Here is a 12451-nt window from a genome sequence, read left to right on the forward strand (position 1 = left end):
TGGTGGCCTCCAGAATTGGGGGTGACTCCCATCCCAGCTGCCGAAGTTAAGAACTTGGGGGTTTGGCTGGATTCCACACTCTCTTTCACCAGCCACACGAAGAAGGTTGCAGCTACCTGTTATGGTATTCTGCGAGGGCTGAGACCGGTCCTCCAATTCTTCGACCCCCCTATGCGGCAACTGGTGGTCCAAGCCTCCATTCTTTCTCGGCTGGACTATGGGAGTGCGCTGCTGCTTGGAGTGAATCAGGCGGAGGCTACTAGATTGCAAAGGGTGCAGAATGCCGCAGCGCGAGCCATCGTTGGCCTGCCTAGACAGTGCTCTGTCGCTGCAGTTTTGACCTCTCTCCACTGGCTGCCGGTCAGGCAGAGAATTAAATTCAAGGCTCTTTGCCTGACATTTAAAATCTTGAAGCTTTCCTCCCCTCCAGCCCTTGCTAAGCTTGTTTCCTCCTATGCTCCTACGCGGTCTCTTAGATCGGAATCTCTCCATCTGGCGGTTAATACACGGTTTAGACTGAGTAGGATGGGAGGTCGCTCTTTTCGAGTATTGGCGGCAGGATTATGGAATTCTCTCCCTGTCCATATTCGAGCCTTGAACAGTCTTACTTCCTTTAGGCGTGCCATAAAAACTTTTTTGTTCACAACCACTGACTGATTCCCTCCTTTTCCTTCCCAGCATCGATTTGTTGTGTTGTGGTACCTGATCAGGCGCCGGGACGCCCCTTGGCTGGGGCAGCTGTGCGCCTTATAAAAACTATTAACATAACATAACATAACATAACCTCACCTTATAGGCAAAACTGTCGTAGTATGCACAGACAACATGACAGGTATGTATTATATACAAAAACAGAGGGGAAACACATTGTCTCCAACTGTCACGCCTAGCACAAGCCATTTGAAAATGGGCCATACATCAAAAAATTTACCTTCTAGCAGAACATCCTCCAGGAGTGAACAATCAGATTGCAGAAAGAGGCAGCAAATCCACAAGTGGGAACTTCATCCCCAGGTTCTCCTTTCCTACTTTCAGGAATGGGGATTTCCACACGTAGACCGGTTCACCACAGCTCAAAACGCAAAATGCCCAAGCTTCGCCTCCAGGTTCCCACACCCGCTCCCCTTAGGCAATTCCCTATGGATGAACTGGTGAGGGATATTTGCTTATGCTTTTCCATCTCTCCCACTCATTTCGCTGGTAGTTCAGAAGCTCAGACAAACATCCCTCAAACTGATTCTCATAGCTCCCACATGGGCACGCCAACCTTGGTTCACCACCCTGCTAGAGCTCTCAGTAGTTCCACACCAAAAGCTGCATCTCACCTCCACTCTCCTCACTCAGAGCCATGGAGAAATCAGGCATCCAAATCCCAACAAACTCAACCTGGCGATTTGGCTCCTGAGGTCATAGAGTTTAGTTATTTACAATTACCACCTGAATGTATGAACATCCTAAAGGAGGCTCGGAGACCTACTGTTAGGGCATGTTCTGCAGCAAAATGGAAGAGATGTGTTATCTAGTGTACAAATAGCAATATCAATCCCCTTGATGCCTCAGTGCAAAACCTCATCTGTTGTCTCTTACACTTACAGCAATCTGGACGAGCCTACACATCCATTTGCTTGCATCTAGCAGCGGTCACTGCATACTTACAAAACAGACAACACTTCTCTCTATTCAGAGTACCAGTTACTAAGGCCTTTATGGAAGGATTAAAAAGAGTAAAACCGCCAAGAGTCCCACCTGCACCAATGTGGAACTTGCACATAGTCCTTACAAGGCTGATGGGTCCACCTTTTGAACCAATGCGCAGGTGTCCATTACGATTTCTCTCTTGGAAAGTTGCTTTTCTTATCGCAATCACTGCCTTAAGGAGAGTTGGTGAACTCCAGGCACTAACTATACAAGAACCTTACTTTCAACTTCATAAAGACGAAGTGGTTCTACGAACCAATCACACATTTCTAACTAAAGTGGTTTCTGCTTTTCACATCAATCAATCAGTTGAGTTACCCGTGTTCTTTCCTCAACCTGATTCTATAGCAGAACGAGCTCTACACACGTTAGATGTTAGAAGAGCTCTACTATATTATGTATAAAGAACAAAAGATTTTCGCAAGACAAAACAGCTCTTTGTTGTTTTTTCGCCACCACAAAGGCAATCCTATATCTAAATCAGGCATTGCAAGATGGATGGTCAAATGTATCGAAACATTTTATGTGAAAGCAAAAAGAACCTGACAATACCCCCTGGGGCGTATTCCACCTGAAAAATACGGGCTACTATGGCCTTCTAAGGGAATATTCCCTTAGCTGATACCTGTAAGGCAGCAACATGGTCTACACCACACACATTCACCAAACATCATTGACTTATGATACGGACATGAATACTTTCTGGAGAGGAACCGCCTTATAGGGTTCAAAATTATATCTTTTTCTACACCAGCAATTAAGTTATAAACTTGAACTCGATACACTTTGTGATTAAACACCTCTCTTTCCAACAAGCATCACAGGACCACTTATTGTTATTTTCCCAATTAGTGATAATATTTCGGGTGGCAACAACAATAAATATGTTTACAATTTTACCTTCGAAAGGAAAAACATACCATGTCTAAATCATGCTGCACAATAGGTCATTTTTAGGTGTAGCATTCATTAAGGTTTGACTAGACTTGAAACAAGAACTCCTTATCTTTTGGGAATTTAAATGTCATATGGAAATAGTGCCAACAGACCCAGCACAAGACCAGTATCAATTAGAAGATGAGTTAATTGAGATTAGAGAATATGTGCTGATAAATAATCTATTGATGTAAAATACAGTGGTCAGGCCATGTTTGTGGATCTAATCTATTCCGATTTTAACTCCATACTTTGTTCCATAAGTTGACTGAGCATAATACTTGAAGGTCCATCTCTCAGATCAGTTCTATAACAGTTTTATTTCTGATAATAGTAATTGAGATCAATGATAAATAGATTTTAGAAGGCATGGGTGGAATTGATCCTTGGTCTAAATCTAGATTATTATCTGCAACAGACGCCAGAACAAACAGATAACATCCAAAAGGTTTGACTATGTTTATTATAGTGGTTTAGAGAAAACGAAGAAGACACACATTGTTCCTGATACTCAGAAAATGCATCTAAAAATCATGATTACATCATATCTTGTGTTGAAGGTCCAGAGACAGCTTTAGCTACTTTTCTGTATAAGTGACAACATTTGGAAATATATTTAACAAAACATTAAATCTTGATTTCAGAAATTCTGTCTTAATTAAGTATTGTGTCAGAGTGAAGCGAGATGGTTTTCATTTGATCTCAGGCAATCCTAACATTAAATAGGTAGTTGTACAGGTTACTAACTAAACTAATGTTATTAGCAAACTTAATTTGGAGACAATTTAGAAAAATAGGGTTTTACCGTTCACAAACGCCTGATTCAGTAAATCCCATGGTTTGCAATGCTAAAACCCTTTTTGAAATATACTAAGCCCATTTAAGGATTCAGAATTTGGAAGGGGGATATTAATAGTGTCCCTTCTGAAACTTTAATACACCCCAATGGTATGTATTACGTTTTTCGACCAAACATCGGTTGCAAAACATTAATACGAGGCGGTAATCCATTCGCAAACGGGAAGGACTCCCCAAGGGGGAACTTTTTGAATGTGAAAGGAAAATGGGCTGCATTTACAAAAATGAAAGATTCCTTTATCTCAAAAATGAAAGATTCCTTTATCTAAAAGCTATCACAGAAACTGTAGTCTGCTGATCCCTAAAGGAACCACTTTTACCAAATGGATTATTAGTGATGGAGGTTTAATATGTCCTATATTTCTGAGGTTTAGGGCTTCATTTAGGTTTCAGTGGATGGTTTACTACATCACATTGGTGACGGATATCCCATCTGCAGAAATATTAATCCCATAGGACATGAAGGAATTTATATTTAGTCCGACAGGATATTCGTCACCGTTGGGACATAGTAACCCGTCTGCTGAGATCTAATTCATACCCTTAGACTCCAATATTTTTGTCCTGAGGTGTAAATATTTGTTAATGTTATTTTATCTCCCGTTCCAACATTGTCATGAAGTATACCTATTCTTTTTGTCAAACATATTGAAATATCTTTATCACACATTTTAGGGAACTCTAAAAAGTGTTTTTACTCTCTAACTAAGGTGTATACTTACTTACTAAGGTGTATAGAATACAGTGTGATAAGTATACGGGAGAGGCAGAGATGTACTGTCCTGATAAGACCAAGATAATTAACTACAATAGTCGAAATATCGACTATTCAGGGACTGTTTCACATGAACTATGTCTCCTGAGAATCAGCTTTGCTTAACTTGTATTGTACAAAAGTAATTCACAGTTCTGTTTCTGTCTATAATATGTGGATCTGATTGTGTTATCATCATATCACTTTCAGCTTGAGCACTGCGCTGACATCACTCAGAAATGTATATATACACTTCCTGCTGAGAATACAATTTGGCTTTTTAGAAATGAAAAGGACTCATCTGAATTTTATTCATTTAAAAAAGGTTTATTAACCTCGACACAGGTCCTGCATATGTGATACATTCCTGTGAGATAATGAACCCACAAACTCCTGAGTTTGTTCACAATGAGAATGGTTAGTGCTCATATGCGGCTTCGCCCGTCACTCTGGAGCAGAAAGACAACACTGAGCTGCGCGATGTCTCCTACCGGCGTGCAGCAGGACTGCTTTAAAGTTTCAGTATACAGTCTGGTGCCTGGGATATTCCCAAGATGAGGAATTAACAGGTGAAGGAGTATCCACCAGAAACAGCGTGACCAAAAGGTAAGTAACTCGTTTATACGTTTTACTGCTGCTGTATCTTATCAAGAAAATTCGGTATTGAATAATGTTAACAAAGTGTACAAAACACTGCACCCAAAATATATATTTCAGTCTTATGTAAACAAACAAGGGTGAGTAGAAACATTTTAGGTCTAGTACATTTGAGACAGAAATAATGTGAATTTTAATGCAATTAGTTGATTTTTGCAAGCACTAACATTTCTATGAGTCGAGTAGTGACCTTGAGAGTTTTGTACCTTTCAGATACTCAAACTGCTGATTTTTGGGGAATTTGTTGACTATTTTCAATCCCACAAATTTCTTTAGAGTTTGCATGCCAGCAGCCTAAGTTATACTGCAAGATTTAATTGATAAACCCTACTGCAACTACAATTTTTGCTCTTTCATGTAAAGTCAGGTTGCATTAAAAGCTTTTCTGCAACTCAGGATGGATTTGGGTTCCTATTCACCTGGTGTGGATGCATTCCTCATGTTTAGCGAGACTGACTTTCTTGTCTGACTTAAACATTTCTTGCATTCAGAGCACGTATACGGCTTTAGTCCAGTGTGGGTTCTCTCATGTCGAATTAGATTGTATTTGTCAATAAACTTTTTCTGACATTCAGAACACCCTAAGGCTTTTCCCCCATATGAGTACACTCATGTTGAATGAAAAGCAGTTTGTAACCAAAGATTTGCTTGCATTAGAAGCACTCATAAGGTTTTTCCCCAGTATGGGATCTCTCATGACGTGTAACACTGTCTTTCAGATAAAAGCTTCTCTGGCATAAGGATTTTCTCCAGTGTGGAGTTTCTCATGTTGAGTGAGAAAGCGTTTTCCTCTGAAGGTTTTCTGGCATTAAGAGCACTCATGGTTTTTTCCCAGTGTGGAGTCTCTCGTGGCTAGTGAGGCTATCCCTATCAAAGAGGCATTTCTGGCATTCAGAGCACTGGTACATTTCTTTCCTGTGTGTGTTTGCTCATGTAGTGTGAGAATGCGTTTAAACTTGAATCTTTTATGGCAATCAGAGCACTGAAAATTATTTTGGACGGTGTGTGTTTGCTTATGGCGCTTATAACAGTCTCTAACTCTGAAACGTTTCTGGCACTTAGAGCACTGATAAGGTTTTTCTCCAGTGTGGATTCTTACATGTTCAGTGAGATAAAATTTATGTCTGAAACTTTTTGGGCATTCTGAGCACTGATAATGGTTTTCCCCAGTGTGGATTCTTACATGTTCAGTGAGATAAAATTTACGTCTGAAACTTTTTGGGCATTCTGAGCACTGATAACGGTTTTCCCCAGTGTGGATTCTTACATGTTCAGTGAGAGAAGATTTACGGATGAAACTTTTTGGGCATTCAGAGCACTGATAATGGTTTTCCCCAGTGTGGATTCTCACATGTTCGGTGAGAGAAGATTTACGTCTGAAACTTTTTGGGCATTCAGAGCACTGATAATCGTTTTCCCCAGTGTGGATTCTCACATGTTCAGTGAGATAAGATTTACGGCTGAAACGTTTTGGGCATTCAGAGCACTGATAAAGGTTTTCCCCAGTGTGGATTCTTGTATGTTGAGTAAGTCTTGTTTTGTCACTGAAACATTTCTGGCATTCAGAGCACTGATAAGGTTTTTCCCCAGTGTGGGATCTTGTATGCCGAGTGAAACTGGTTTTTACAGCAAAACATTTCTGGCATTGAGAGCACTGATAAGGTTTTTCCCCAGTGTGGAATCTCACATGTTCAGTTAGCACCGCTTTAAGGTTGAAGTTTTTTGGACATTCAGAGCACTGATAAGGTTTTTCCCCAGTGTGGGTTCTTGTATGTTCAGCGAGTCTGCTTTTGTAACTAAAACATTTCTGGCATTCAGAGCACTGATAAGGTTTCTCCCCAGTGTGGGTTCTTGTATGCCGAGTAAGACTGTTTTTGTCAATGAAATATTTCTGGCATTCCATGCACTGATAAGGTTTTTCCCCAGTGTGGGTCCTTATATGCCTAGACAGAGTGCTTTGATGATTGAAATATTTCTGGCATTCAGAGCACTGATAACGTGTTTCCTTAGAGTGGTATCTTGTATGCTGAGCGAGACTGCTTTTGTCTCCGAAATATTTCTGGCATTCAGAGCACTGATAAGGTTTTTCCACAGAGTGGGTTATTGCATGTCGAGATAGACTCTGTTTGTTACAAAACCTTTGCTGGCATTCAGAACACTGATAAGGTTTTTCGCCAGTGTGGATTCTCATATGTTCAGTGAAATAACATTTACGGTTGAAACTTTTTTGGCATTCAGAGCACTGGTAAGATTTTTCCTGAGAGTGGATTAATTCATGTCGATATAGACTCGGTTTGATACTAAACCTTTTCTGGCATTCAGAGCACTGATAAGGTTTTTCCCCAGTGTGGATTCTCATATGTTCAGTGAGATAAGATTTACGCCGGAAACTTTTTTGGCATACAAAGCACTGAGAGGGTTTAACCCCAGTGTGGATTCTCATATGATCAGTGAGATAAGCTTTACGGCGGAATTGTTTTTGGCATTCAGTGCACTGAAAGAGTTTATCCCCAGCAGGCAAGCTCACATGTTCAGTGACATGAGATTTATCGCTGAATCTTTTTTCCCCAGCTTGGGTTATTTCGTGTTCAGTAAGGCTGGTTTGAACACTGAATTTGTTCTCATAGTCTGTGTTTTCACAAGATTTATTTCTAGAGCTAATGTCACCAAGTTTGTTTTCCTTTTGCTCATTTGCCATGCTAGGAGTGAGTCAGACCCTTCATAGAGTCCGGCTTGTTTAGAAAAGGGTCAGCATTAATCTCTGAAAGGAATCATGTGCAATCTCCTTAACACTAGAATTGAGCAAAATATGTCTGGAAGCTGTCCTATAATACCTGTTGAAAGGTTTCTCGCAGATAATGGTCTTCCGGTTACGGCCTCTCCGGCAGCAACTTATTTTGTGACTGCCATTTTTCTCACATTCATAAATATAGGTTTCTAGCAAAGCAGTGATAAGGTGTTAGTCGGATATTTAATGATTAAATGTTAGGTACCTTTTTGCACTGATGTAATGAGAGTAACTAAAAACGTTAGAACGCGCACAGTACTATTGTGGATGATCAGTCGCAGAACATCAGTTCCTTTTAACCTTCTTATACATGGAGCAAAGTTTGTAGTTCTGATGACAGGGATTTACATTAGGTATAGCGCTCCGGTGTTCACTTAAACAGTTTTTATATTCAACAGTTCTACATATACTCCTGCTCAACAGATAATGCTGAGCCGAATTACATAGAATTCATCACAGAACAGCAGTACACAATAAAAAGGAAACATACATTTGAGATGGTCATGAACATAATGAAGTGGTGTATCTTTAAGGGTATTGCAAAAGTGAGGCGAGTGGTTTGAGGTGTTATATCCAGAGGCAGATAGTCTCGAAGTTGTCACTGGTTAAAAACGGTTGTTGAGCAAGAGTCGGATGTGTCGGCTTCAAAGTCTTCTTTCAGTGTCTTTTCTTTTATGGACTGCAGAAGAAACCTTTTGCAATAACTTCTTTTATGCGGAGTGTGCTTCCCCTCTGGAATTAGATGATGCTTTAGATGAACGTTATTCTAATATGCTGAGGCAATTTGTCTTTCTGATAATATTTCAGATGAGGATGCTGAAGTGGTCTTTCTACATTATTTCTGATGCTGTGTGCACAGATATGGCTTTGCTCTGGGTTAATGAAATGCAAAATTAGAGACTTCACTTACAGGTATAGTACTTTTCTCAGCTCCCAGGTCCGCGCCACACCTAGATTTTGGAAATTGTTCAAACTTAAAATGCTGGATGTCCTTCAGTTTTTCAAAATAATCCTCCTTATGGCACTGACATTCGGTTGCCTAGCGCTAAACCTTGCTTTCTTTGCACGTAATTTCAATCACCTGTAGATTTAAAATTAAACAGTTAATGGAAGTAAATTTCCAAAAATATAAATTGCAAGTCAACTCAATGCAGAATTGTAGAATTTTGATAAATGTGTGCTCTTTTTTTCTGACACAGCCTAGCTAAGAATTGTAAACTGACAGCCCTTCGGATGTAAGAGTGAGAATTTGTAGAAGTTTATAAATTTTAATAGACTCGCATAACTTACATGTACCCTGTGGATATTTAAGTCATATGGACTGGCACTAACATCTATTTTAAAAAAATACTATTAATTCATTTGTAATGTAGATTTCTGGGATGGGAAAAGTCCCCTCCATTGACAACAGGCGCTTTCCCCTGCCGAGTTGCCAACTGCATGTATCTGTTATCATGACTTTTGATTTTTGGCCTCGGCTTCACGCTAATTCATTATGTGTTGCGAGCCCTATGCCTAGATCTATCCCTCAAATAAGTCAAGCCCAAAGAAATTAAAGCGTACTTTCATGTGTTAATTTTATTCCAGCTGACTATCAGTTGTTAGGTTTTTCTGCACCTGGATTTACCAGGTGCAGAAAAACATGACACGAGTTTTCCAGACCGAAATGCTGCATAAGACTTTGTCTGCAGCAGTAGCAGCCAAGACTTGTGCTGTCTTTTTTTCTAATTTGGGGAAAACACAATGCTTCGCCCTGTTAGGAAAAGATTCCCCTTCCCTCCCGTACTCTTGCCACCCCCAAACTAACTACATGAATATATCTATCACCTGCTGGAAACAGGTGGTAAATATCCGCGAGAAAGACCCCATGAAATGACAAATTGCGTGTGGTTTGACGACCAGAAAAATCTGCTTCTCTTGGCAGTTCCCCATTCCATGGCGTCCACCTTGCAATTGTACGTTACTGGGCAAATCTAGCACAAAGTAACAGAAAATCATTACGTGAGATTTTTCTGCCACCCCAGTACTGTGCAACTTGCAACAAGGGACTATGAGAGGTCTTGGACGGGTCCTGTGACCTGGAGGGTCACACCAAGTGTGCTTTTATTTAAGACAAAGGACTGTCATGGGTTTAACAGATAGAGCGGTGGTGGCAACGCACCCTGTTGTAAGGATCAATAGTCTGATGAGATCTTTTCATCAGGATAACTGGAGTGGCGTCCTACTGACCCACTCATGGAAAGCTCTGTTTCTATGTCCCTGTCCAGGCTTTGCGCTTACATCTCAAGTGCGTGTTAACCATGTTGGTGTGCGTAGCCTGTGAGGGGCATACACAGAATGTGAGAGTGTGCCAGAGTAACTACATCTCCTTTCTGTCAGTTGTGTATACAAGGGGGACCATCTAACCCTATTATGGTGCCAATTCCGATCCGGTAAAAAAATTCCCCGTCCGACTCGTATCCGGATTTTTTTCCGTCCGAATCGTCAAAGTAGCGTACAAACTGCCAAGTACGATTCGAACGGAAAAAAGTCCATACGAATCGCATTGGGAAGATTTCCCCACACGTCCTCGGGTCGGGAAAAGTCACCGACACGTCCCCGGGCGAGAAACCCACCGTGCGGAAAAATAAAGTCCGACTGCGCAAGTACGATCCCTCCCGTCCTCCCCATTTCACAACCGTACGCAAAAAACACCGTCCGAACCGAACTCCCATAGCAACCATGGAGACATGTGCCCGCATACGCGCCGAACACCCCACCACCCCCCGCCCGCGTATGTACGCCCCGAACCCCCACCCGTGTATGTACGCACCGAACCACCAGCCGTGTATGTACGCACCAAACCCCCCCCCCAGCCCTGTATGTACGCACCGAACCACCAGCCGTGTATGTACGCCCCCGAACCCCCCCCAGCCGTGTATGTACGGACCGAACCACCAGCCGTGTATGTACGCACCAAACACCCACCCGTGTATGTACGCCCCCGAACCCCCCCCAGCCGTGTATGTACGCACCGAACCACCAGCCGTGTATGTACGCACCAAACACCCACCCGTGTATGTACGCCCCCGAACCCCCCCCCAGCCGTGTATGTACGCACCGAACCACCAGCCGTGTATGTACGCCCCCGAACCCCCCCCCAGCCGTGTATGTACGCACCGAACCACCAGCCGTGTATGTACGCACCAAACCCCCACCCCAGCCGTGTATGTACGCACCGAACCACCAGCCGTGTATGTACGCACCAAACACCCACCCATGTATGTACGCCCCCGAACCCCCCCCCCAGCCGTGTATGTACGCACCGAACCACCAGCCGTGTATGTACGCCCCCGAACCCCCCCCCAGCCGTGTATGTACGCACCGAACCACCAGCCGTGTATGTACGCACCAAACACCCACCCGTGTATGTACGCCCCCGAACCCCCCCCCAGCCGTGTATGTACGCACCGAACCACCAGCCGTGTATGTACGCACCAAACACCCACCCGTGTATGTACGCCCCCGAACCCCCCCCCAGCCGTGTATGTACGCACCGAACCACCAGCCGTGTATGTACGCACCGAACCACCAGCCGTGTATGTACGCCCCCGAACCCCCCCCAGCCGTGTATGTACGCACCGAACCACCAGCCGTGTATGTACGCACCAAACCCCCACCCCAGCCGTGTATGTACGCACCGAACCACCAGCCGTGTATGTACGCACCAAACACCCACCCGTGTATGTACGCCCCCGAACCCCCCCCAGCCGTGTATGTACGCACCGAACCACCAGCCGTGTATGTACGCCCCCGAACCCCCCCCCAGCCGTGTATGTACGCACCAAACACCCACCCATGTATGTACGCCCCCGAACCCCCCCCCCAGCCGTGTATGTACGCACCGAACCACCAGCCGTGTATGTACGCCCCCGAACCCCCCCCCAGCCGTGTATGTACGCACCGAACCACCAGCCGTGTATGTACGCACCAAACACCCACCCGTGTATGTACGCCCCCGAACCCCCCCCCAGCCGTGTATGTACGCACCGAACCACCAGCCGTGTATGTACGCACCAAACACCCACCCGTGTATGTACGCCCCCGAACCCCCCCCCAGCCGTGTATGTACGCACCGAACCACCAGCCGTGTATGTACGCACCGAACCACCAGCCGTGTATGTACGCCCCCGAACCCCCCCCCAGCCGTGTATGTACGCACCAAACACCCACCCATGTATGTACGCCCCCGAACCCCCCCCCCAGCCGTGTATGTACGCACCGAACCACCAGCCGTGTATGTACGCCCCCGAACCCCCCCCCAGCCGTGTATGTACGCACCGAACCACCAGCCGTGTATGTACGCACCAAACACCCACCCGTGTATGTACGCCCCCGAACCCCCCCCCAGCCGTGTATGTACGCACCGAACCACCAGCCGTGTATGTACGCACCAAACACCCACCCGTGTATGTACGCCCCCGAACCCCCCCCCAGCCGTGTATGTACGCACCGAACCACCAGCCGTGTATGTACGCACCGAACCACCAGCCGTGTATGTACGCCCCCGAACCCCCCCCAGCCGTGTATGTACGCACCGAACCACCAGCCGTGTATGTACGCCCCCGAACCCCCCCCAGCCGTGTATGTACGCACCGAACCACCAGCCGTGTATGTACGCACCAAACCCCCACCCCAGCCGTGTATGTACGCACCGAACCACCACCCCACCAGGGAATGTACGGACCGCACCCCCACCAGTGCATGTACGGACCGTACTG

General features: G+C 44.5%; 1 protein-coding gene across 2 annotated transcripts in view; it reads right to left on the reverse strand.

Annotated features, from left to right (window-relative positions):
- Nucleotides 1-3079: 3079 nt before the first annotated feature.
- The window catches only part of LOC146838997 (uncharacterized), a 38005-nt gene continuing 28633 nt past the window's right edge, over nt 3080-12451 (reverse strand). For both annotated transcript variants that reach the window (XM_085603030.1, XM_085603031.1), the window contains exon 3: nt 3080-8772. In XM_085603030.1, the coding sequence (XP_085459156.1) occupies nt 5712-7601 (1890 nt within the window). In that variant the 5' untranslated portion in view covers nt 7602-8772 and the 3' untranslated portion in view covers nt 3080-5711. The remainder of the gene's footprint in view (nt 8773-12451) is intronic.

Source organism: Triturus cristatus, chromosome 4_2 (genome assembly GCF_964204655.1).
Source record: "Triturus cristatus chromosome 4_2, aTriCri1.1, whole genome shotgun sequence".
NCBI classification, from domain to species: domain Eukaryota; kingdom Metazoa; phylum Chordata; class Amphibia; order Caudata; family Salamandridae; genus Triturus; species Triturus cristatus.